The sequence below is a fragment of the Pelmatolapia mariae genome, linkage group LG10_11 (genome assembly GCF_036321145.2).
Source record: "Pelmatolapia mariae isolate MD_Pm_ZW linkage group LG10_11, Pm_UMD_F_2, whole genome shotgun sequence".
Taxonomy (NCBI): domain Eukaryota; kingdom Metazoa; phylum Chordata; class Actinopteri; order Cichliformes; family Cichlidae; genus Pelmatolapia; species Pelmatolapia mariae.
Window position 1 is genome coordinate 72,766,995 of NC_086236.1, and position 26,399 is coordinate 72,793,393.

General features: G+C 39.9%; 2 protein-coding genes across 4 annotated transcripts; both read right to left on the minus strand.

The window, feature by feature from the left end:
• Positions 1–3,252: 3,252 nt before the first annotated feature.
• Positions 3,253–13,464, minus strand: LOC134635630 (uncharacterized). 3 transcript variants are annotated; one of them, XM_063485034.1, is made up of 14 exons: positions 13,254–13,464; positions 13,046–13,089; positions 12,365–12,650; positions 12,095–12,123; positions 11,849–11,919; positions 11,458–11,672; positions 11,092–11,345; positions 10,327–10,479; positions 9,197–9,344; positions 7,499–7,528; positions 7,212–7,259; positions 5,051–5,094; positions 4,631–4,898; positions 3,253–4,134 (listed from the first exon to the last, which is right to left on the minus strand). In XM_063485034.1, exons 1-14 carry the CDS (start codon positions 13,312–13,314, stop codon positions 4,130–4,132), a joined length of 1,656 nt encoding a protein of 551 aa, XP_063341104.1. In that variant the 5' UTR covers positions 13,315–13,464; the 3' UTR covers positions 3,253–4,129. The 3 variants fall into 3 exon arrangements, with proteins under 3 accessions (XP_063341104.1, XP_063341102.1, XP_063341105.1); XM_063485032.1 differs by having other exon boundaries at positions 11,849–11,922; XM_063485035.1 differs by lacking the exon at positions 10,327–10,479 and having other exon boundaries at positions 11,849–11,922.
• On the minus strand, positions 13,329–25,514 carry LOC134635570 (uncharacterized). The gene is made up of 11 exons (XM_063484942.1): positions 25,418–25,514; positions 23,704–23,956; positions 22,408–22,436; positions 20,927–21,206; positions 20,637–20,677; positions 20,057–20,330; positions 19,416–19,453; positions 14,705–14,990; positions 14,072–14,115; positions 13,457–13,539; positions 13,329–13,341 (listed from the first exon to the last, which is right to left on the minus strand). The coding sequence occupies exons 2-11, from the start codon at positions 23,945–23,947 to the stop codon at positions 13,329–13,331; spliced, it is 1,332 nt and encodes a 443-aa protein (XP_063341012.1). The 5' UTR covers positions 23,948–23,956; positions 25,418–25,514.
• Between the last annotated feature and the right edge of the window lie 885 nt (positions 25,515–26,399).

The window sequence follows — 26,399 nt, forward strand, 5'->3', positions numbered from 1 at the left end:
AAGGGATTTCATCAGATTTACGCGATCTGCTGTGTGTGGAATCTAAAGACCTTTGTGATGTTAAATTGCGAAGCTTTTTACGTTCAGGGAAACGGGGTGGTCATGGCGGCACGTGGAGCTCCTATCACTCGCCAAAAAGCAGTAATCTGCTGTCACTCAAAAACACAATGTCCAATCTCTCCCAAAGGTCGCAGGCGTGATGAGACTCAAGCTCGGAAATGTTTGTTATGCCATTTGTCAGTAATGGTTAGAGCGCCACCTAGTGCGACGACTATCATAATGGTTGAATTAGATGAAATGTTAGCTGGTGGTCAAATGCATGAATTCCATCAATGTGACATCAGATCGGACGCACTGGTTTTAGGTGTTGGGCTTGGCTCGACGTGCTGGGGTGCGAGGGCCCTCGTATCGCTGCTTGCAGCTTTAATTGTAAATGAAATTGAAATAAATAAATAAATTGAAAGAGTTCGGGTCTTAGGACGTTAAATCTGGGACTCTCCAACATTTGACCCTAGAACTGAAGAAGCTTCTTGGATGAGAGGTTAAATGTCTTCAAGCAACTTAAAGAAGACGAGGCGCTTTTTTTTCCAAACTCCTTAGTCCCTCCTATTTTGCATTCCCTAATCACCTCAGTATGTAGTTAAGCTCTGTGTTTTCCCCTGCCAGTTGTTGTGTCCTCCATGTTAGTTGTGTGTGTATCACTTGTCTTCTATAGTCAGGTTACGTCTATAGAAGACAGGTTATGCATTCTTGGTAATGTAGGAATCTAGTTTTGACCAGGAATACATGAAAAATTAAATATGATACTTCTCCATTTTGGGGGTGAAATGTAACTCACTAAATTGTTTTCATGTACTTCATGTGAGCATTTTCATTGTAGATGAATAGATACTTTTACTTTATTACACAGCAGAGGCAAATATATCATATTTACTCACTACAATGACCTAACAGCTTCACTGTGTTTAACTTTGTTAAAGATTAAACTGGTGCTTCTTAAACATTGTTGTTTCAATGCATATTTTTTTCTAACTTCAAATCACCAGTCTGCCTAATGTAAATGGCCTGTATTTGTATAGCGCTTTACTTAGTCCCTAAGGACCCCAAAGCGCTTTACATATCCAGTCATTCACCCATTCACACACTGATGATGGCAAGCTACATTGTAGCCACAGCCACACTGGGGCGCACTGACAGAGGGGAGGCTGCCGGACACTGGCGCCACCGGGTCCTCTGACCACCACCAGTAGGCAACGGGTGAAGTGTCTTGCCCAAGGACACAACGACCGAGACTGACCAAGGCGGGGCTCGAACCGGCAACGTTCCAATTACAAGGCGAACTGCCAACTCTTGAGCCACGATCGCGTGTGTTTTGGCACTCTGGGAGGAAGCTGGAGTAACCTGAAAACCCATACAGGGAGCACGTCCCACCTCCACACAGAAAAGTCAGAGTCAACCAGTAGAACTGAACCAGGAATCTTTTTACCATTGAACCACAAATACATGCTGGTATAGTTTGTAATGAACATTGAATGATGCTCTATTGAACAATGGACCCTGTGCTCCAGCTGAACCACATCATACACATTCATGCACAAACACACACAAGTAATATTCTTCCACCTTTACACTTCTGTCACACTTTAATGCAGGCGATAAAGTTACAGTTGTGGTCCTTACCTTGATCTGAGTCATTTGGCTATTAGTACAAAAATGGAGCCTCCAAGTTTTACATTTTAGTTTTTAAATCTAATTGTATTTAAATATATTTGATGGACAAAGTGTAGGTGACAGAGACTAAGAATAAAAAGACAGTTTATCTGTGGACTTGTGATATTATTTAGATGCAGTAAGACAGATATAAGTGATTTTCAGGCAAAGCAATGTTGAGGCTTAAATATGATTTTTAAAATATTTTTAAATACACTTCTATCTAAAACATACTGATTCTCCTTCACTGATCTGGATTTCCGTGCATGCATAGAACCAGCACATACACGGTATCTTTAATGTAATATACATTTGCTACAACTGAGTGGAAGGTGAGAGGAAAGATTGATATCAGATCAATATCAGATATAAACACGTGATGAACAGAAGGCAGTGGCAGCATAACTAAGTGATGTTAGGGGTCACCACCCTTCACTACAAGCTTATTTAAAAGGGAAAATTTTAAGCCAAATGTCTTCTATTAATGTCTTTCCATCTTTTTAACCCTCCTGCACATTTATTTTTTCTGAGCAGCTGTTGGTACATCTGGCTGTGAGACACTGAGGGAGTCACCGTCCTTAGTTCTGATCATGAGAATGATATTTTAATGTAAACAAGCTCAGACTGATGTGCTGTTGCTGTGCAGCATCACAACACAGATACATGACACCTTCTTGAAGTTGAAGGTGTGTATTTTGTGCCAGAGCAGCAGTAACCTAAAGCATCAGCCAGGATGTGACAGACAGTCTCTAATGTTCTGGGCTCTGCTCAGCTGTTCCACACAGCTTCCAGGTTTGTTGTGTAACTAAGTGTCTCCTCACAATCAGACAATTTTATCATCATTGCTGATAATTACATTTTGGTTCTTGGCAACAACCCAGCCAGAAATATTGCATTAAAATCTGTCCTAAACAGCTGTTTCTATCTATTAGCTACATTGTAGCCACAGCTGCCCTGGGGCGCACTGACAGAGGCGAGGCTGCCGGACACTGGCACCACCAGGCCTTCTGACCACCACCAGTAGGCAACGGGTGAAGTGTCTTGTCCAAGGACAAAATGACCGAGACTGTCGGAGCTGGGGCTCGAACCAGCAACCTTCCAATTACAAGACGAACTGCCAACTCTTGAGCCACGATCGCCCGTAAAGCTCAGCTCTCTCTTCACTACGATAGACAATATAGCATCTGCATCGCTGCAGTCACAACACCGATCCATCTGCATCATTCATAATAGAATGTTATGTGTCTTTGTTTATTGTTGTTTTTCCTTTTGTGAAAGATGCTGGAAGCCAAATTTCCTCCGGGGGACAATAAAGACTGAACAGCTCTTCAGAGGTGATTATTACAGTTTTTGAAATTAAGAAAACATTTTAAAATGACCATCTTACAGTAAACAGACATCACTGTTGTAGCTATTTGTACAGCAGCTTTGACAAACAAGGCAGTGATTGGTTTAAAGTTCTTTATATCAGATGAAAGAATATTTTGAAAATAATTAGTAAAAATAATAATAATAAAAAAAGTACAAATACATGATAGTATCAAATTCTCCGATGTTTATCCAATTAAAAAATTCTCGTTGATTAAAATATGACAAACAGACATGTTGTAATCCTCAGTAACATCAAACCTTCACCCAGTTGGTCTGGAAGCTTTTCTCCTCCAAACCAGACTGAGCAACGACCACAAGAAGAGGGAAAAAGATCATGTTCAATATGAGCATCAAACAACAATATTTATATGAAATATGAAAGTAAAAAACAAAGAAAAGCACAACAGGCTCCCTGTAAAGTCTGTCACACACTGTACTGCTAGAAAAAACTGAATATGTTGCTATGACAGAAGATATAGGAACTCACTGTAAAATCATCTCTTCATGCTTCAAGATGCAGTCATTTCACATATGAGTAACAAAAAACAAAGAAAACCACTAAAACAAATTCATTTCTTTTTACATTTACATTTCCTCTCATCGTCCACACAGCCACAGATGCCAACATTGTCACATTAATAAAGAAAACATTTAGATAAATCTGATTATATTTTTAGCCCCATGTCACCAGTGAAAATATAATAATTTATCAGAGTTTATCAGTTCATGCAGCAAGCAGCAAATCAAAGCCATGCTGTGTAGATTCACACAGATGTTCCTTTGCTCACTGTCTGGATCAGGTGTGTGCAGGTAAAAGTGAAACATCATGGAGGCTCTGTGCAGGTTCACAGCTGCAACTCTGGAAACTGAGTTTGAGATTTAGAATCTCACGAATGTTAAAGTTCAGATTCTGATCCATCGCCATTAATAAGAGTGACGCATCGATCCTGCAGCAGGACGACGAGCCCGAACAGAGAGTCAGAGACATAAAGAGTCCTGCAGCAGACGGTCAGACCCACAGAGACCTGATCTCAGCATCATGTTGATGTCAGTCTGAGAACACAGGAAGAGACAGAATAAAGAGGACAGAATCCAGGAGAACCAGGAAGAAGCTTCTAACAAACTACCCGTCAATATGTACTTCCTTTAAAAACAAAACAATTTTTATAAGTAAAGTGCGCTCACACCAGATGGTGACTGATTAAGACGATATATAAAGATATTATAAAGATATTACTTTTGAAATCATTAAGTATTTGCAGTACTGTAACATCAGACATTAAGTCTGTACATGTAACAGTTACACTGATCATTCACTGATTTCCTTTTATCATTTTACTCAAACTCGTGTTAGAATTTTAAAGTTTAATCTCAAATCTGCTCCTAGATTACAAACCCTCCATGTTTCAAACTGAAGTCTCCTCACTCTGAGTTCACACTACAGTCATGTACTGACTTTAAAATAAATGCGTGTTTTTAAGAACAGTGCATATACAAAGTTTTGACAGTAAAACATTAATGGAATAAATTACACCATTTAGTTTCTCACCTTTGGATCTCGAGCTCGTGTCTGACAAATTCTGCACCAGATCATTCCTGTTCATTTTCCTAAAAACCTTCTTGGTCACCTCCACAGTATGTTGGGTGTAGGCCCCGAACATCAGATCCACCAGGTTACAGATGATGGCATCCTCCAGTTTGCTCTTTGGGATGGGTTTGAGCTCCACCAAAAGCCACTTGAACTTTTCAAGCTCCTCCTTTTCCAGATGTTCTAACATTTCCAAAATCCGCTCTCTGTCTGATTGGACTGTTAATGCCTGAGAGCAAACAAAGTGATTTAATAATAAGCTTCTTAGAGCATAACTGATTAATAAATAAACAAAACCATCACACGTGATCATATAAAAGGTATAAGTACTGAATTAAATGAAGCTGTGGTGTGAGGACAGAATCATTTGGTTCTACTTACTTTCTGCATCTGTGCAGACAGATGTTTGTCCACAGTGTCTTCCTCTGAGAAAGGACAAAAAAAATGAGATTATCTTTACTTGTAAAGTTTTGTCATAAAAATACATGATACATAATAAATGAAATAACTTTTCTCAAATCCTGAATCCATCACTCTCTATGATTCAACAGCCAAGACTGACTCCAGATAAAGTGAAGGAAACTTTGCTGACAATCAGCTCACATCCAGCTGCTGATCACATTAGACCCTTCTTTAATGATTCAGGCAGCCTTTCAAACATTTCCTGTCAAGCTGATTCTTAGTATTGTGCTATGTAAATATAAGAATCACAGCATCAGTGATATTAAATATGAACACTCTGAGATGTAGTCCACAGTAAGTAACCCTTAATAAGGACTGCCCCAGGTTGCAGTTTTTGTTGCTCTGTATTATTTTGATGAGTTCACAGGAAGGTGAGCGAGACAGAGAAGTGTACACAGTGTGAACACTTCAGTGCACCGTCTTGCTCCTCATCTTCTTCAGCCTCAGATTCAAACTCCACTCCAGTGTTTACTGTGGATCTTTCTGTAGAGTTTCATATCACATCTCTCCAACAGCTGCCACATTGCATGCAAGTATTGGTGACCTGATAAAACAGCCACAGGCAGCTGTGAAATGTGTTGTTCTTGCAGAAGACTAAGGCTTACAGAGTTGGAGGAGGAATGGTAATTTTTCTAGTACTGCTCATGTGATTAGGCAGAGGATCAATAGGGGGTCCACGACCCTCTTGGGGACACTCCCATAGGGCTTAAAATCTGGGACGCTCCACCAGTCGCTCTTAGAACTGAAGAAGCTTCTTGGATGAAACGTCTTCAAGAAACTTAAAGACGTCCAGAAGCTTTTTCTTTCTGAGCTCCTTAGAACCTGCTGACACTTCCAGTTTCCTGAACATCGTCCCCATTAAGGATAAAACTCTATCCCACCTGTCTTCAGTCAAGTCAGGGACACCAGTTCAGTGCTGCAAACAATAGATATCTGAGAATATCTCAAACTCCAAACAAAAGCTGATCTTCCTCATGTCCACAGAGCCAGCAGCTTCATACAGAAAATGGCACTATGTGGTACAGTTCTATATTTGGTATTTTACCACAAGTTCTGTTGAATTCTTTAACATCTAAAAACATTTGTTAACTGTTGGTAAAAATAGAACTGACTTGATTTATGCATTTTGACATCTGTCTAAAGAGATAAATTTAAGCAGGATTGAGTTTAGTGACTCGCTGCCACCGAGAGCTGAGAGACTGAGAGCTCCTCCTTTAGAATGAAAAACTTGAAGACAGAACAAAGTATGTAAGCTAACTAAAAGTAAAATTATGGCGGGAGAAAAGGTGTGATTGACTGTTCACTATGATTCATCAGTGTTCCTCTGACTGTTTTTTTCTTCTTTTTTTGTACTTGTACTTTTTGCCATCTCTGTGAAGCACTTCCTGTCCCTTTGAACGTTTTGATTAAAGAGAGTGAGCATGTAATCACTTCTGTTTGGTTGGGTTGTCTATTAGCAGTCTAGCATCCACAGTTTTCAGGATAACATTTTCAGATTCTGGGTGATGGTAGATACTGAGAACAGCTCGAGCTGATTTAATTTTGGTGAAATTTGGGTCAAGACCACACTGAATATGAAAATCTGTAAAAAACAAAAAAACAAAAAATCTGTTTTTTATAGATTTTCAAACTTCACAACAATATGCTAGGCTTTGGGGGACATGAGTACTTAGACTAGCTAAACATATAACCTTGACCTTCACTGTCAACTTTGACCTTGGACGCTAACAATGAAGGTTAAGGTCAAACCATAATCGAGTAAAAAAAAAAAAAAATCCATATCCAGTAATACGACATGTGATCGAGCATGGAAGGAGATGTGCAACACACTTTGTATTTTTTCAGTTCACAATGATGCCATAAAGTTTTGACAGCTTATAGAAGCCAAAGATTTCAGCCAATTCTGCTCCAATCACATGGGTAAAGATAATTAAATACACCATCTTAGTATGTAATACTTCAAGGTCAAAGGTCAGGGTCATGCGATATAGGAGAAAGCTTTAGTTTCAATTTCTCTAAAATTTAAAGCAATATATTAGTCATTGGGGAACATAAGAACAGTTAGTATTGATGAACCTACCAGCCGACAGAGAGCTGGCAGCAGTTGCTCCCACTGAGGATCCTGCAGCTGTTAAAAATAACAAGGAAAGTTTTTTATTTCTTAACAAATGTTCAAACTTTTAAAATGTCATTATGCTAGCAAACTGAAACATTAGAGACTCAGTGCCACCAAATTAAAACAATTAAATAACTACACCAAAGAATATTCCACTAAACTCTGGGCTACTTTAAAAAAAAGAAGAAAATCATTCATTTATAATCTGAATAAAAGGTTCGTCTAAATGCTCCTTTTGTGTGATATCTCACCTTCGGCTCGACCAGACTCTGGATGGTCATCTGGAATTCAAGAAAAATCAAAATATGGATATTTGACATCATAGTTAAATATGGACGTTCAATTTAAAGATCTTTCATCTGAATAAAATAGAGTATTCAAGCAGCTGGTTGCCATGCGAACCCATTCTATGAAACTCTATGCACTGTTGTTGAGCTAATCCAGTGGTTCTTAACCTTGTTGGAGGTACCAAACCCCACCAGTTTCATATGCACATTCACTGAACCGCTCTTTAGTGAAAAATAAAATATGATTTTTTTTTTAAATTCAAGACATAGATGTTTTTTACTGGTGCACAAAATGAGCCGTGCATGTCACGGCGGAGGCTCTGCCGAACCCCTTAGACCGACTCACCGAACCCCGAGGGTTCAATCGAACCACTGAGCTAATCTGAAGGCCACATGAGGTTTGTAGCGACTGACTCTGCAGAAAGTTGGAGACCTCTGTGATTTTTCGTGGCCCATCACTTTGTGGCTAATTTGCTGCCGTTCTTTGTTATAATACCACTAACAGCTGACTGTATGTATAATATTTTGTAGCAAGGGAATTTCACCACAGGAATAATGTTGTGGATTTTCTATGATATATATGACATGTACCTGTATACACTGGACATATACTCACATATATACTATGTAATCATATATACTTGTATACACTAAATATATACTTATACTGGAGTATTTTTTCTACATGTTCAAAATCACCAGATCCACATATTTAGGTCAAACATTATCTTCAATTATATTAATGAAGTTTGTGCCACTTGTATAAACACATGCTGATCAATACTCTTTGAAAATGTACTAATTAGGATGAATAAGTAACCTTTGACTGTGGTATGGCCAACGGTGACTGATCAAACAAAGAGTAAATTCATAAAACTGACAAAGGGACCCAATTCAATGATGGATGTAAAACTGGTTCTCGAGAAGTTTTGGGGCAGGGTCAGAAAGTTATGCATCATACGTGGAAGATGAAAAGAAAGAACAAAGGATGAAAGAGTACCCAACGGCAGGAGGAGGGGTCACTGATCCCATATAAGAGGAGGGTCGATATGCCCCGCTCTGCTGCTTCTTTCCTGTCTGTCTGTTGTGTGTCTGTGCTGTTTGTGCTTTGAGGCTCTACACTCCGGGGTTGCTTCGCTTACTTGTTCACTTTTGCTGTCATCTTGGTTGATTGTACTGATTTCTGCTGTTCATATGACACTGTTTAATAAACTCTGTTCTAGGAATTCTACTCTTTTCCAGAGGATCTTTTTGAGTGATTTGATTTTAACTGGATCTGAAAAGCTGGACGTCCACAGCATTGGTGGGATAAGGTTATCATATTGGCTTCAAAATGTGCGACTCGACACTTGTTGCACAGGTGGCGTCCTATCACAGGACCACTGAACTCCTGAGAACGAGTGATTCTTTCACACATGTTTGTAGAAGCAGTCTGCATGCATTGGTGCTGATTTTATACACCTAAGGCCATGGAAGTGATTGGAACACATGAATGAAAGGATGTGGATGGGTGAGGGAATACTTTTGGAAATATAGTATCAATCAAACTGCTGCAAACTCTTTTCAATTTGGTAGAAAAAACTTCTTACATTTGACATTTTATGACATACAGTATTTCTTATATAGTAACAGTGTGGGTAATATTGCTTAATAACCACTGACCTGCTTGAATTTCACATTTCCATAGTGGCTCATCAGCTGGTTCACCATTAACTGGGTGAGTGTGCACCAGTGTAAGTATGAGTTCACTGCCTGGATTCTTAACGTACACCTCATAGAAGTTTTGCCTATTGTACCTGAGGGTTAACTCCTGTGTTTGAAAAACAAAACAAAGGAACTTTAAAATACCTCTGTCACACACACACACACACACACACACACACACACACACACACACACACACACACACACACACACACACACACACACACACACACACACGTAATATTCTGTCACAATTTAATGCCGGCGATAAAGTTACAGTTGTGGTTCTTACCTTGATCTGAGCCATCTGACTATAAGTACAGAAATGGAGCCTCCAAGTTTTACATTTTATTTTTTAAATCGAATTTTATTTAAATATATTTGATGGACAAAGTGTATTTGATACACTGTATCTGATGATGAATTTTAAAATATTTATAAATACACTCTAAATTATGATCTCAGCGTATGCCCTTTGACCTTGTTCACATCAAGAGTTTTATAATGAACTAAAACAAAAATTACCAGAAAAATGTGAACTGGAATAAAAACAGAATAATACAGAACTTTTTACTCAGTTTGATCACATTTGTTTGTTTGTTTGTTTTTTATTATTCTTTTTAAATCCACAACTTCTTCCTTTCCTCATCTATCAGGTCATTTTAGAAAAAGGTGATGGCATTTAAATGAGCCATTTAAAAAAATAGCAGCACACTAATATAATTACTTTGCAACTCAATTTTTGAACTTCAGAGTTTTAGGATTTTCTTCAGAACTTGATTTTCCTGAAACACTAATGTTGACTTTTGCCATTATTTTATATTCTTCAGGTAAAACTATCATCAACACCTGAAGAAGACTGAAATACAGCATCAAACACTGCTGTGTTAAAGTGTGTGCAGCTGTGCTAACAAAGACAGCTGATAGTCCCTGGTGTGATGCCCCTCACCTCTCACTGACTCAGCCAATGCAAAGACACACGTATGTTTCAGAGCAGCCGTGTCATTCTGGCTAAAATAAGGCCTGATGTGTTTTCTGTCAACAAGAAGGTTTCGATCCACATGTAGCACAAATTTTACAAACTTTACCTTCGGTTGAATTTTTGCACTTGTGTTGTCGGCTTTGAGGCTGAAAAGACGCTCAGTTTGGAGGTACTTGTCTGGGGGATGCTTTATGATTTTTTTAAATTTCAAATCAGATTTTGTCTCATCATTTTTCTCACAATATTTCTCAGCAATTTCCTGTTTAAGAAAAAAAAAGAAAAAGCAAAATAATCAAAAATAGGGGTTAACTTTACACCAACTCTGCCATCTGTGTTTGAAATGACATTTATAATCAAGCAATAAGATTTTTGTGAGAGAGTATTATGGTCTGCTGGAAAAGTAAACCGAAGGAAAAAGTCACATTAATGAGAATAAAGTCAGAGATTATTGTGAAATATTGTGTCAAACTGTGAGAGGGAGAGTACCACCATGTGAAGGTGATCAATATTTTGCATCTTCATGGGTGCTTTGTGAACTCTCAGGTTAATAACAAGTGTCTAATTTTTAATAATCAGAGTTTTGTTATATGAAGTCTGTATGATGTAATATTACAAACTCTGGTCTGGGTCCAAATAATCTCCAGATTACAGTGAAGAGATTTATCAGCCAAGTGACTCACAAGTGCTGCTGATGTTAAAAGAAAAACCATAAAAACATTCCTAAGCAACAGAGACATTTTTCCCCATTGGATTTAAGATAAAAAAAAAGAAAACATTTTTCTTTCAGTGTCTCTTTTGTCTTTTGTCAGTCAGTCCTAATGTTTGGAATCTTGTCCTGTTTCACATTTACATCATTAAGATGTTCAGTTACCTGTTCCAGAGCAGGATCCTGTCGTATCAGATAGACGTGGAGTTTGAGGAATGATGTGTTGAGTTTATAGTACATCAACATGTAACAGCTGATTTTTGGAGGAAATATGGAACGTATTATGTCCCCAATTATTGAAAAATTTGGTTCAGTTAACTTGACATGTGTTGGTGTGACCTCAGACACTTTTTCCACAACATCTCCACAGTCATCTATGTGAACGACTGCAAACATGTCCAATATGTCAGGGATGTCATCTGCAGGAGAACACAACAACACAAACATGGTGAGAAGAACAGTTTATAACAGTTTGTGCGCTCACTGTCAGAAATGTCAAACATCTGAAATTCTTCCTTCATGTCCTCTTACCGATGCAGATCCAGTGTGGCAGGTGAACTTCATTTAACTTCCCAGCAGTGACTGTGACGTCCATCAGAGGACCTGCAGGCATGTATTGTCTGCTCTCCATCCTCTCCATGTGTCCCTCCCAAGATCTAAACTGGTACTGAAAGCTGGTCTTTCCCTTACAGACCCAGCGCAAGCCCGAGACTCTGCATTCAAAGTGTCCTGCTGCAGACTGAAGGCTGAAACAGGAATTAAATACACACTCATGAAGGAACAACAGAGTGAATGGAAACACAGAGAGTAGTCGTGTGAATTGGATGCAAAATGAAGAATTTCCTCTGGGAATAAATCCAAAGCTGAACTGTTTCCTGTAGTTCCAGTTTGCTGTGCTGCAGCATTCAGGAAGTTGATTTACCTGTAAGTTGGAGCCTCGTCTGCATCTGTACTGTTCACCTCAGGTTCAAGTTTAGTCCAATCACTGGAGTCCTGCTGCAGAGGACAGTCATGTTAGTGAGCATGTGCAGATGTTCCTGTCTGTAACATTACAAATTTCCCACGCGTGGGACTAATAAAGGTTATCTTATCTTACATTAATAAATAAACATAAATAAACTTTAGTAACAAGAGCTGTGTAAAGTGTGTCTATTGTGACTTTACTTACTGTGTGGATGAGTGAAGGCTGACACTTGTCTGAGGAAACAGAATGACAAAATGATTTAAAGCTTCATAATAATCATATAAAAGCCCTCACATGCACAACCTGACTGACTATTAAACTGTTCAAATCATAAAAATAACTTTAACAGTGTGTGTCATTGTTGATTGAAAGTCATTTAACCATGTTTATTGTAAACTATCAAAATGTACTGGTTTAACATTTTTGAGTCACACACAATTGTATAAAAGGTAATATAAATTTTTTTGGTATTACCTTTGAATACTGAGATAAAGTCCGACAGCCTCAGCACCAGATCAGTCTTGTTCATGTCTGTTAAAACCTCCATGGTCACCTCCACAGACTGATGACCAAGTTCATCCACCATCAGAACCACTAATTTGTCTGCCATGTCTATATTTGTCCTTAATTGTGGCAGGCCCATCTTGAAGCATGTGAAAAACAGCAACAGTCTGAATTTCTGGAGATCCTTTTGACTAAAATCTTTCAGTGTTTCCAAGAGAATCTGTTGAACAGCTTCCAGTGCTTCTTCCTGAAAAATCTGAAGAATTTATTGAGTCACTGTGTAATATCTCTGTTGGAAACTTAATGATCTTTTTCTTTGAATTGTCTCAAATGGCCTCAAAGTAGCCATGTAAATAAAACATTAATACAAATATATATCTTCATAACTTTTTTTTATATTTCATAGGGGTCACTCAAGATACAGCTGATAATATCTGTCATAGTCAATGCATTTCCTGGTTTTATCTTCAGTAGTAGATCCTTCACTCTGTCATCAGTGGAAACATTATTGCTGCAGAGCTCCACATTAACACTGTGAGAAGCATCCAGTTTCAAAGATGCTTTGTCTGTTTCATCATGTATAATGTTCAAGATGAGGATGATTTACAGCCTGAATCTACTGAATGAAAGCTGAGTTAAAGTCACACTCACTCTCTTCAACAGTGCAGCTCCATGTTCATCCACAGAGTGTTTCTCTGAGGAGGAAAGACATTTACAGTCAACTCTGAGGATTCAAACATCATCATCACACATCCAAGTAGAATCAACTACAAGATCCACATAAAACACATCTATTGGCTTTATTGATCTAATTTACATTGTTGATGCCCCATAGTTTACACTGATACAGATTTGTTACCTCTGGATGCTGAGCTGCTCTCTGATAACCTCTGCACCAGATCAGTTCTGTTCATGTACATGAAAACCTTCCTGGTCACCTCCACAGACTGCTGACCAAGTTTATCCACTGTCAGATTCACTATATCTGCTCTCTCTGATGATTGACTCAACCTCCAAGAGATATATGACAGGTTCTTCCAAGGAAAAATGAGCTGTAGGAACCTCTTAAATTTCTTGAGCTCAGTGTTGTTCAAATCCTTCAAAGTTTCTAAAAGCAGATGTTTAACAGCTGCCATTGTTGCCACCTTGAAAAATAAACACAATCATGGGTCACATGTTTATTATCCATTTACTCAAACACAAGCTGTTATATTGATTACAGTATGTTTATCAAAAGTTGTGAAGAAACTATAAAAAATAGTTTTTATTTACAGGCTGCAGTTCTTCTCTCAAACTGTGCAGATAAAAACTGAAATATATCGAGAATATTTCCCTGATTTCAGATTATCTTTAATTCTTTATTAATATTTGTAAGTAGAATAAAGTTTCATCTTTAAAGTGTTTGATGTTTTCAGATTTCTGTGTCCTGTTGAAGAGTCAGGACAAATGTACATGCTGACATTTCCTCAGCTCATCCTCAGTGGTAAAGACATCCTGACATTAGTGTTGGAGAAAATTACTGCTGAAGAAGTCAAACTGAATGAAGCTTCAGTTTGTCACAAACATCCAGCAGAAATCATGAGAAAAATGACTCAACATGAGAACTGATGATACTTTAGTACTCTGACTTTCAGCCTGCTGTCTTGTACTGAATCAGAGAGATGTGACATGACTCACTTTGTGGATCAGTGCAGAGCGTCGTTCATCCACAGAGTGTTTCTCTGAGGAGAAAAGTGCTCAAAGTCACTCATGACAAACACATTTAACAACTAACTGACAATTATTCAGGAAATATGACTTTGGAAAAATGGACAATATGCAGAATTACACTGAAACCTCCTCAGCAATAATAAACAGTATAAATAGATAAACATTTTTTAGTTATTTTTACTCCTCAAAGAGAAATTAGTTTTCTAATGGTCACATTTTTTTTCTTCCATGAACAGTCAGAAAATGTGTTGTGGATATCTAGAGATGCGTCTTCTGTTGCCTATGCTACAAATAATATTCTTTATAATTTAAAAGAAGAAGACTACTCTCATTTTTTTAGCTTATTTGTAAAATGGTAAATTCTCACACAAGCTACATTGTAGCCACAGCTGCCCTGGGGCACACTGACAGAGGCGAGGCTGCCGGACACTGGCGCCACCAGGCCCTCTGACCACCACCACCAGTATTTGTACTCTGTTATGGTCTTATATCTGTTATGTTTTAATCTTTTTGTGAAGAACCTTGGTGCACCTTCGGTGTTAAATGTGCTATATAAATAAAGTTGTTGTTGTTTTATAATTTTTGATTTTGTTGTCTTACTTCTAGGCAGTGAGCTGCAGTCTGACAGCCTCTGAGAAAGATCAGTCCTCTTCATCTCCTTTAAACCCTCAATAGTCTTCTCCACTGACTGGTAACCGTAAATCTGCACCATGAAAAACACTGTATCTTGCAGGTCTGTCGTCATGTACAGCATCCATCGGATGTATGAGTAATTTTTTTGACAATGAATTTGATGCAGGATCTCCTTGAAGTCATTGAGCTCCCAGACATTCAGACAAGCCAGGGTTTCCAGAAGCAGCTCAATTACAAACTCCATCATTTCTATCTGGAAAAATGCACAGAAATGGTTCATGAGCAAGGGACCAGCAAGAATCTTTGCCAGTGGAAGAGAAGCTTGTTTCCCTGCAAATGTTGTTCGTGTTAATGTGTCCAACCCAGCCTTGAAGATGTACCCAGCCTTCTTCAACTCACTGGGTGGGGTGCCCGAGGGTGCTCCACATGGTTACTCAATCATCCTGCTGGGGGACATGAATGCTCACGTGGGCAACCACAGCAAGACCTAGAGAGGCATGACTAGGACAAATGGTTTGGCTAAACTGAACCTGTGTAGTGTTGTGTTGTGTTGTGTTGTGTTGTTGGACTGATCTGTGCAAATAACAGTTTGTTCATTGCGAACAACTGATCACCACCTGGTTGCGAGTTGGATCAGGTGCCTGGTGAGGATGCCAGACAGACCATGCACATCTAAATGTTTTGTGAGGGTGCACTGTGAATGCCTGGCAGAGGCCCAGGTCCATCAAATCTTAAACTCCCATCTGGCAGAACTTAAATAGCATCCCAAGCAAGATGCAAACTCTTTTCAACTATCTTGAAAAGATAGTTGCTACACAAATCCACTCATACTAAACTAATCATAATCTGTATGAACAGTCAACACGTTCTTACTCCCAAAGCGTAACATTTTACGCTAGGTGACAAATCGTCAACATATTACGTTTTTGGGCACCCAACGTGTTTCTACATGACGACATCGGAAAACTGAGGACACATCAGAACCGTTTGGACTCAATCTACACATCTTTGCTCTTTTCCTTAAAATCGCTTGGGAAAACACTATTCCACGTCATTAAAGTGCTGGTTAAGGTTAGAAATAAGGTTATGGTTAGGCTTAAGGATAACGTTAGGTTTAGGGCTGCAATACAGGGCTGGAACCCGGCGCGTACCATAAGGAACGCCGCGGGATGTGACAAAACGTCGGGATGTTACGCCTCGGGAGTGAGAACGGGCTCCAACAGTTCCAGTCTGGTTTTCGCCCCGCCCATATCACTGAAACAGCCCATATAAAAATAACCAATGATCTTCTTATGGCAGCTGACTCCGGTTTACTCATCATTGAAAGAGTGTCCACTGGCCTGTAGGTGTAAATAGACTGCAGAGTCCTGGCCTGACGAGGTCGCTCTTCTGTGTTGTAGCCAGAGGTTGTTTGGTTTCCCCGATGTATAAATCCTGGCAATCCTCCTGGCACTTAACAGCGTACACTATGTTACTCTGTTTGTGTCGGGGGACCCGATCCTTGGGGTGGACCAGTTTTTGGCGCAGCGTATTTTGGGGTTTAAAAGCCACAGAGACCCGGTGTTTAGAAAAAATGCGTCTCAACTGCTCCGATACTCCAGACACATATGGGATCACTAAGGGTTTTCGCTTGGGCAGCGGTTGTCCTTCTCTCCTGGATCGGCTGGAGCTTTCTTTAGGTGACTTTCCAGCTTTGACAAAAGTCCAGCTGGGATAACCACGTTTACTCAGGGCCTTCTTGATGTGCTGTTCTTCTGCCTCCCTGGCCGCTGTGTCAGTGGGGATGGTGTTCGCTCTGTGTTGTAGCGTCCTGATGACACCCAGTTTATGCTCCAGTGGATGATGAGAGTCAAACCTTAGATACTGATCCGTATGTGTAGGTTTACGGTACACGTCAGCTTTTAGATGTCCCCCATTACTGATGGAAATCTCACAGTCTAAGAAGGCTAACCTGCTACTTTTCATATCCTCCCTGGTGAATTTGATGTGTCGGTCCGCCGAGTTAATGTGATCCGTGAACTGTGGTACGTCCTGAGATTTGATTTTCACCCAGGTGTCATCCACATATCTGAACCAATGGCTTGGTGGTGTTCCAGGCTGACACCAGACGTCCGTCACACAGCTCCATAAATGCTCCCACTGATGACGTTCGATGTGCCGCAGGTGTGCCGGAATGCCGTCAAGCACTGCCCCGCCTACTTGTGCCAAAAAGGGAAACAAAACCCAGGAACAACAACACACATGCCCACCAGCTCCTAATAGTAGCCGCCCCCCCCTCAATGGACGCCTCCCGGTGGCCCTCCGGGTTTGTCAGGATGCCTCCTGTAAAAATCCGTAATAAGACCAGGGTCCACAATAAAGGTGCCCAGGGATCCAGGAGCGCTCCTCTGGGCCATACCCTTCCCAGTCTACCAGAAACTGAAAACCACGGCCACGACGGCGCATGTCCAGGTTTGGCACGGGTTTGTCGCGAGTGGCGAGCTCATCTTTCATGCGATCGTTTAACCCGCCGATGAAAGCCCCACGTAGCGCGTCATCACCCCACCCTGTCTCGGTGGCTTTAACCCGGAAATTGATAGAAAACTCCGCTACCGACTAGCTCCCTTGTCGGAGCCAGTGCAGCTGTCACGCGGCTTCGTCAGAGCGCAGGGGGTGATGAAACACAGCCTTAAAATCCCGAACAAACTGTACATACGTGACAGTCTCGAGGGGATGGAGAGCGAGATATGATTCGGCCCAGTTCAAAGCACAATCATGGAGGGCACCGATAACATGTGAAATCTTAGATGGCATCATCAGAAAACGCCTGGGGAAAAGGCTGAAAAAGCAGGGAAACCTGGATCAAAAACCCCCCACAGCGGCCCAGCTCTCCCGTGAATGGCACCAGGGCCGGAGGAGCGGGGTTGCAAACAGAGCCCGAACTCTGCTGAACGGGAGGTACGGGTGGGGAGGACGGGACGCTGGGAATGGCTGGAGGAGCTAACTGGGCTAGAGTCTCTTGGATGGCTGTCAGGGTCTCATTAACCCGACCAGCCCATTGCTTGGATTCCTTAAACTGCCAGGTTAAGCTCGACAGAGACTCCTAGTGTTTCTGGAGTAAGTTGCCGGGAGCGGGATCTGTGCGTTCTGCCGAATCCATAAGAGTGGTCGGAGTATTCTGTTAGGTGACTTAAATGGGTGGATTTAGTAGCAGAAACACACACGGGATTACGGCGGATGCTGATTTATTTACAGTGATAGGGGAATATTTACAAGGGATGGGGCTATGTACAGTGACAGGGTAAATGTGCGAGGAGACGGAGCCGAGGGGATGAAACAGAGCCGAGGTATGCGGGAGGATAGGTGGCGCATCGGAGCGAAACACAGAAAATACAGGTATGGACAGTGGTCACAGGCTGGTGCGAGGTAAATCTCCGTCACAGATCCGAGAAGGCCAATACCAAACGAAACAGGCAGGCGAGCAGGCGGCAAGACAGGCTGGTGCAGAGGGAAAGCAGGCAGGAAGACAGATCTTTAAACATACAGCTCAGTAGCGTGAAATCAACAGACTCGTTTTGCAAAAAACACGTTACCACTTGTGGAAGCGACAATACTCCGACACCAGACGTCCGTCACACAGCTCCATAAATGCTCCCACTGATGACGTCCGATGCGCCGCAGGTGTGCCGGAATGCCATCGAGCACCGCCCCGCCTACTTGTGCCGAAAAGGGAAACAAAACCCAGGAACAACAACACACATGCCCACCAGCTCCTAATAGGGGGTTAGCTGAAGCAAAACCTTGGGTGTGAGAGGAGTTTTGGAAAAAGACTTTCGGTCCACCTCAAAGTGTAAGAAATACTTTGAGGGCCTCCTTAATGTCTTCTGAAGACAAAGCAGAGTCTTGTGACGTGGAAGACAACTCAGCTATCACTAGGGGCGTGGTCACTCAGGCAGTTAAAAAGTCCTTAGTGACAGTGCCTCTGAGGTGGATTAGGTTTGCCCTGAGTTGTACCCTGGGTGTTGTAGTGCCGTCTTGGTTGACACAGCTCTACAATGTCACATGGAGATCTGGGGCAGGCACTCTGGCTTGCCGGCCAGAGTGGTGGTCCCCTTCTTTAAGATGGAGGATCAGACAATGTGCTACACCTCCAAGTCTGACGCCATGGTCCTTAGTCAGAAAAGGATGGACTGCATACTCCAGGTCACGGATAAGCTGCTGTCCCAAGTGGAGGACTTTAAGTATCTTATTCACATGTGAGGGGAGAAGGGAGCAGGAGATTGAAAGACGGACTGGGGCCATGGCTCCAGTGATACGGATATTGCATCCATCCATTGTGGTAAAGAAAGAGCTGATCGTGTAAGCAAAACATTAAATATATGATCCAAATCTCACCTATAGTTATAAGCTCTGGGTAGTGACCGAAAGAATGGCATTGCGGATACAATGGGTGTCATCTAAGATGGACTCGGAGTACTCCTCCACACCTCAACTGGCTCTGAAAGGAGTTGAAGTGGTTCTGAGATCTGACAAGGATGGCTCCTGGGTGAGATGTTTCAGGCAAGAACCCACTGGGACTTTTCAATGAAAATTAAATCAAATTGTTTTTCACCTTTTTTTACATTAAATATATTTCTAAAGGGCATTTGTTAAATGAAAGCTGCATCGTCGGAAGTCAGACAGATGTGACATTACTCACTTTCTGGATCAGTGCAGGGCAACGTTCATCATGTTTCTCTGAGAGAAAAGAAATATGAAAATGTTCATTCATGACTGATTTAACATCAACAGAACCTTTAAAATAAATTATGCTTTAATTTATTTAATTCTGATTATCTTTATAAGTTGTCTTATAAATGTTGTGTTATAGATGTGAATATTATCTGTCTCCATAGCTGAGTTTAAGTCAAATCAAACATTTACAATACAAGACTGGTATTAGAGCTCAGAATGCAAGAATTAAATGAAACAAAAATAATAAAGAAAGAAAAATGTTTTCAAAGGAAAAATCGTTAAACTTATTTAAAACACAATAGTTACAATAGAAAAAAATCTGTCTAATTATATTGTGTCTGTACACCCTGAACATGTTAAGCTATCCTCTATCTCCTAAAATCATTCAAAAGAAACACACCCCTCCATTTTAGGATGAAAACTATTTATATTATGCAGTTTTTGATGCAAGTTTTTTTTTTGATTGATACTGATTTAATTCTTTCTATTTTGTTTTCAGTGTGAGCTCTAATATTGTCTTTTAATTTCTTCTATACAAGGTTAAAAATAATCCCACCATATTTATTGACATTATTACAGACACTCTGACAGATTATTTTCTCTTACCGTTGAATCCTGAGCTGCTCTCTGACAGCCTCTGCACCAGATCAGCTCTCTTCATGTCCCTGAAAACCTCAATGATCACCTCCACAGACTGCTGACCCCATGTCTCAATCATCAGAATCACTATTTCTTTTGTGTCCGTTCTCAGTAGGATTTGTGGAAGACTCTTCTGAAAACGAGTGAACTGCAGGAACCACTTGAACTCCATGAGATCCCGTTCACTCAAATCCTCCAGTGTTTCTAGAAGCAGATCTGTAACAGCTGCCATTGTTGCAACCTGGAAAATTCAAAGCAAACATCCATAAAGAAAAAATGTTTCCTCACTGAGAAAATTACAGATTTATGTTTTTGTAGCTGTTTTAAACTTTGTCTAAAGATCACTCGAGCCACTTTAGCTTTCATTATCTTAGTCATTTATTTATTTATGCAAACACACACATTTTTAATTTTGTAAATGTTCAGTTTTAAATCTAAGCTAATTTTTATGAGAACCAGCTAAGCTAAATGATGAAATCATGATTTTCAAAATGCATCTTATTAATATTATTAATAAGCTGAGTCAGACAGAGGAGACGTTACTCACTTTGTGAATCAGTGGAGACAGATTTTCATCCATGCGCTTTTCTGATAAAAAGACAAAGTAAATAAAATAGAAATTACTGTTTTTTAACAGCTGACAGAGCTTTGTAAAAAATACATAGAGGTGAACACAAAATTACATTTAAATCTCTTTAACATAATTCTTTGCCCCAGGTCAGCAATGTTTTCTTTTTTATTTTCTCATTTTAAATCTCACAGTTTAATATGGAAGGAAGCAGATACACTAATGGACCACTTGTATGATTTTAAAATGTTTTGTTTCCATTATCTTACTTTTGGTTTCTGAGCTGCCGTCTGCCAGCCTTTGAGCCAGATCTGTCCTCTTCATCTCCTTTAAAACCTCCATGACCTCCTCCACTGACTGATAGCCGAACATTTGGACCACTATAAACACTATAAACACCGTGTCCTGCAAGTCAGTGTCTCTCTCCACAAATTGTAAGACAGACTCACATTTCATTTTCAGCATCTGCTCGAGGTCCTTTAACTCGCTGTCACTCAAATCAGCCAGCGTTACCAAAAGCAGCTTCATAACAGACTTCATTGTTTCTACCTGGTGAAAGGAGGACAAACGACAGGTTCAAATGTCTGTTTGATCTGTAACTGTATATTGTTCAATGTGGTTATTACAAATTCATGGTTAAAATTAGGTTGAAATCAAGCCTTTGTAAAAACTTGAAAAGATGGCTTTTCATCCTTCACCTTGTGCCATCTTATCTTAATGACCTTGTAGTACCATATCACCCTATTAGAGCACTTCGCTCTCACACTGCAGGCCTACTTGTTGTTCCTAGAGTATTTAAAAGTAGAATGGGAGGCAGAGCCTTCAGTTTTCAGGCCCCTCTTCTGTGGAACCAGCTTCCAGTTTGGATTCAGGAGATAGACACTATCTCTACTTTTAAGATTAGGCTTCAAACTTTCCTTTTTGCTAAAGCATATAGTTAGGGCTGGACCAGGTGACCCTGAATCCTCTCTTAGTTATGCTGCAATAGACGTAGGCTGCCGGGGATTCCCATGATGCATTGAGTTTTTCCTTTCCAGTCACCTTTCTCACTCACTATGTGTTAATAGACCTCTCTGCATTGAATCATATCTGTTATTAATCTCTGTCTCTCTTCCACAGCATGTCTTTATCCTGTCTTCCTTCTCTCACCCCAACCAATCACAGCAGATGGCCCCGCCCCTCCCTGAGCCTGGTTCTGTCGGAGGTTTCTTCCTGTTAAAAGGGAGTTTTTCCTTCCCACTGTCGCCAAAGTGCTTGCTCATAGGGGGTCATATGATTGTTGGGTTTTTCTCTGTATCTATGAAGCGCCTTGAGGCGACTTTTGCTGTGATTTGGTGCTATATAAATAAAATTTAATTTAATTTAATTTATACGTTCAGGTTTCCTTAATCTGTTTCACTTCATTTTGGGCCATAGTTTAAAACCATTCATGCATGTATGTATGTATGTGTGTATGAATGACTGAATATCTGTAGCAATGGGTGATTATGGTTCTGTTTATGTGTCTCTGTCTTCAATGTGTGGCTTTAACTTCAACTGTGCAGCACTTTGTAGCGCTTTGCTTTGAAAAGTGCTATATAAAGTTAATGTTATTATTTAACCAATCATGTATAAGAGCTCATGTGTACATGACACAGCTGCAGCTTGAATTTCATGTGTATGATTTCTGTTTAAGATGAAGATGATTTTCAGTCTTCATCACTGAATCAAAGCTGAACTGTGTGAAGTCGACTGATGTGACGTTACTCACTCTCTGGCTCAGTGGAGGAAACTGTTTGTCTGAGGAGAAAAGAAAGAGAAAAAGTCAGATTAGAAACTGTTTTATCATCAGGCTTTATGAGGATTTAGAACACAAAAGATTTCACATCAAAGTGACACTTAAACCTTGTTAACTCTCATCATATCCACATGTTTTTAACATACATGATCTACTGACAGCAGTCTCTGAGGATTCCAAGAACAATTTACTGTCAGTAATCCTAATAGCAAAATGTAACTGTTTTTGCAAAGTAGAAGGTAATCTGCAGTTTTAAAACTAAAACTTTTAAAACTTTTCTTTAAAAACAACCTGCGGTGTTTATCCAAACTACAATCCACATTCCCAAAAAGTTGATTCTGTTCATCTGGATGTAGCGTTTTCAGTGGGAGAAATGTTTCATCAATCATCAAAGTGACTTCTTCAGTCTCAGCTCACTGCAGGTTTCCCCAACGTTATAAACAGTACATTTGCACAATGACTGAAACTAGTACCACTGAATGAACAATGGGCTGGGAGGTCAGTTTCTTGATCATTAGACTTGGAACTGTGTCTTAATTCCAGCTATTTCACATACAAGGGTCAGTACTACAGGCAGAAACTTGGGTGAGCCATGGGTTCCCCAGTTTCACCCATTGTGGCCAATTTGTACATAGAAGAAGTGTAAAAGAGGACTTTGTTATCCTACCCTGGAACACCACCAAGTCAGAGTCTGGACAGTTCCCCATCCAGATGATGAAGTTAGTGAAGCCATATGCGTCTTTCTTCTTTATAAAGACTGACAGAATGCCCCTACCCATTCCGATACTGTGTGTTACTTTAATTTAGGACCAAAGGCAAATATTAATTGAATAAAACTATTAAGTTTCATTTGCTAAAACTGTATAGATTAAATTTTGGTCCCATTGGACCTGAAAACCCTGAAAAAGCATTTTGAAAAGCACCAATCAAAGCAGATATAGAAAACAACGATGTGACATCATTAGCACCAAACTGACAAATTCATTAAAAACTGGAATGACAGAAAAAAAAAAAAACGCCTGTGTGATATGACAAAAAATATACCTGCACAACTTCAGTCAGTATGATGAGGGTTAATAGTGACATAATTATAAACTGTAGAGCTGCTTGAATATTTTCAACCATGTTAAATGATGTTAGATGTATTTGTTCTGATCTGATCGAAACATTGTAATCCAGGTAATGTATTTTCCTATTTTTCTGAACTTTATGCAGGATTTTCTCATATTTTTGTCGTGGTTGTCCTGCCTTTTCTCTCTGAAGTGATACCTGATAATCTCTGTTCTCCAGCCATCCTGTTAATCTTCATTAAAGCCTTTCTGGTCACCGAAACACGGTCTCGCCTGCAGATCTTCTCTATCAGCTCCACTACATCCTGCACGTTTGCAACCTTTACTCGCCTCTTTGAGATGAGTGGGAAATCTTTCTGCTCTTCAATGTGTGACTTGAACTCAGCAAAGTCCTCTGGACTCAACTGGTTCAGTGTTTCAGCGAGCAGCTCCTTAGTCATCATTGTTACCACCTGAAGAATGAATGAATCCTATTACACAGGATGTCTGATGTTTGTTAAGTTTTGATGGATGACAATGAATGCTTTGCATTTTAGTAATGACAACATTGCTGACATGAATTATTTTGCTTATCTATCACCCAGGTGAGGAACTGCAATTGGACGTAAAGGTCATAGTCACCTTAAAACTAGTCTAACATTGAAAAGATTAGGTTTTGTTCTCAAAAGGAAGTTTAGTCCCCCAGTGTGATTTTGGATCAGAGATCATCCAGTTATCAGGTCTGATATTATCCTATGTCAACAGAGATTGTCCCCTTTCACCTGAGAAGAGGTGAAAGGTCTTGACATCCAGCCTCATGAGTTAAAAACGAAATAGGAAAATTGTTTCAGCAGTATTTGCTTGTAGTAGTTGTTGTAGCTATAATCTGAGTATCAATCTGATTAGTATGTTAAATGACAAATGTAGTTTGAGTAGTAAAAACGACTGTTCTAATGTCTGAATTTTTGTGTGCATGGACATGATTCAGCTTTGACATTGCCAGATGTGTGTGTGACTGCAGGTGGAACAACCATTTGTGTGTGACTGTGAGAAGATAAAAACTCTGTTGCCAACCATCATTATACATGATTCTGAATAGAAGAAAGTTTATTAACGGTTAAACACAGAACCATAATTCATGTGTTATTTGCTGATTGTTAACCATGCTTAATACTGATCATAATGTAATCAGGGAAATCAAATAGCCTACAAGTATAGTTAGGTTTAACCCCATGATAAACAAGGGTTTTACATTGAAATCCAAAATTTGTGTTGGGTTTGGGTTTATACTGACTGAGTAACACTGTAAGGGTATATACTGTTGATCAAATTAGTCTGTGGAATCAGGAAGTTTGGTTGCAATGGCTATACCAGCAATCTTTAAATGTTGCTTTCTTAAATTATTTCATATTTTATTATTTCAATTTTCAACTGAAATGTTTTTAGTTTTGCTTTTTTGTTCTTTTTGCATAGAACATTTGCTTGAACGTGGCTTTTCATTTGAAACTCAGGTCTCAGTGTCGCTTACTGCAATACGTGGTCTAGCAAAACAAAGTGGGGCTGCCATGAAAGCAGTGAGAAGATCTACCCATAGCGTCGGTATATTAGGCATTGAGATGAGAACGTGTTGCGCTATGCACAGATAATTTTAAGGTCACGTGACTATCGTGGCCTTTTTAAACCACTACAACCGAGAACTCTACCGTGACCGTGACTTACGATTCTTTACCACAGCGCTTTGCACCTCTGCTTCAAGCCAGCAACAGTCATATTATCTAATATAAATTATTATTGTTGTATTATTATTATTATTCTTTATATTAATATTGTTATATCTCATTCCCCGTTACACACATATGAAAACAACTCCAACAAGGAAGCAGAACTACGAATGTGAACTTCCAGAAGGAAGCAGAACTTAATGCCGCGCTTACCTTCAATAATTCATGTAAAATCTGAACACCTGGAATCACTGCTGATGGAAAATCATTCTTCAGTGTTTGTGAAGCAGCTTAGTGTGAGGCACTGTTCTCCCGCTGCTTTCTCTCATTTTCTCTTAACGATGAGGCTAAAAAAAACTTCCGCTTTTCTGCCTCTCTCTCCTCCCAGCTGTCAGCCCGCCCACATCAACGTTACATTTGACTCAGGTCAGGTGTGAGTAGAGAGAGTGACGTCGTGTCTCTTAAGCTTCTGCATCTCGAAGGCAACACCGACGGACACACTGAATGTAATATTAATGCGCGTTAGGCGACTGTTGTTGTGACTTGGCGCTATATAAATAAAATTGAATTGAATTGAATTAATAAATGCTGATTTCATTAACAATAAAAAGCTCCGTAATCCAAAGTAAACATTACATTCACATTCTAAATAGAGCTACAGAGGGTATAAATTTTTAATACTGTGCATCACTTAACACCACAGTTTTACTTGTGCACTTTTTGGGGGTGGAAACTGCTGTCCATACAGACAATATTGATTTGTAAATGATTAAGAGTCTTGGTGTCATCCTCAATAGCACTCTGTCCTTCACAGCACATATAAATAATATCACTCGGTCTTCCTACTTTCATCTCCGTGATATTAACCATCTTCGTCCCTCACTCACACTACACAGTACCGCCATACTTGTCAATGCTCTTGTCACATCTCGTCTGGATTACTGTAATTCTCTTCTCTATGGTTTACCTCATAAATCCCTCCATAAACTGCAGTTGGTTCAAAATACAGCTGCTGCTTATTTCCAGAACTAGATCCACTGAACATATAACACCTGTTCTTAAACAGGTCCACTGTCACCTCCGTGTCAATTTCAAGATCCTGCTTCTCACTTTCAAAGCGCTTCATAACCTCACTCCTCCATATATATCCGATCTTCTCCATATATACTCACCCCTTCGTACACTCCGCTCTTCT

Bases quoted from the DNA above. Each gene is read 5' to 3' on its own strand.
- LOC134635630 (XM_063485032.1), bottom strand. From the start codon at position 13,314: ATGTACATGAACAGAACTGATCTGGTGCAGAGGTTATCAGAGAGCAGC. The intron at 11,673-11,848 runs GTAAATCAACTT...TTCCTGTTTCAG, and splicing joins GACGAGGCTCCAACTTACAG to CCTTCAGTCTGCAGCAGGAC. The intron at 7,529-9,196 runs GTCAGTGGTTAT...CTTGAATTCCAG, and splicing joins GAAATGTGAAATTCAAGCAG to ATGACCATCCAGAGTCTGGT.
- LOC134635570 (XM_063484942.1), bottom strand. From the start codon at position 23,947: ATGATGACTAAGGAGCTGCTCGCTGAAACACTGAACCAGTTGAGTCCA. The intron at 19,454-20,056 runs GTAAGAGAAAAT...CTTTTCTCTCAG, and splicing joins GAGCAGCTCAGGATTCAACG to AGAAACATGATGAACGTTGC. The intron at 13,540-14,071 runs GTGAGTCATGTC...TTATTTTTCAAG, and splicing joins GCTCTGCACTGATCCACAAA to GTGGCAACAATGGCAGCTGT.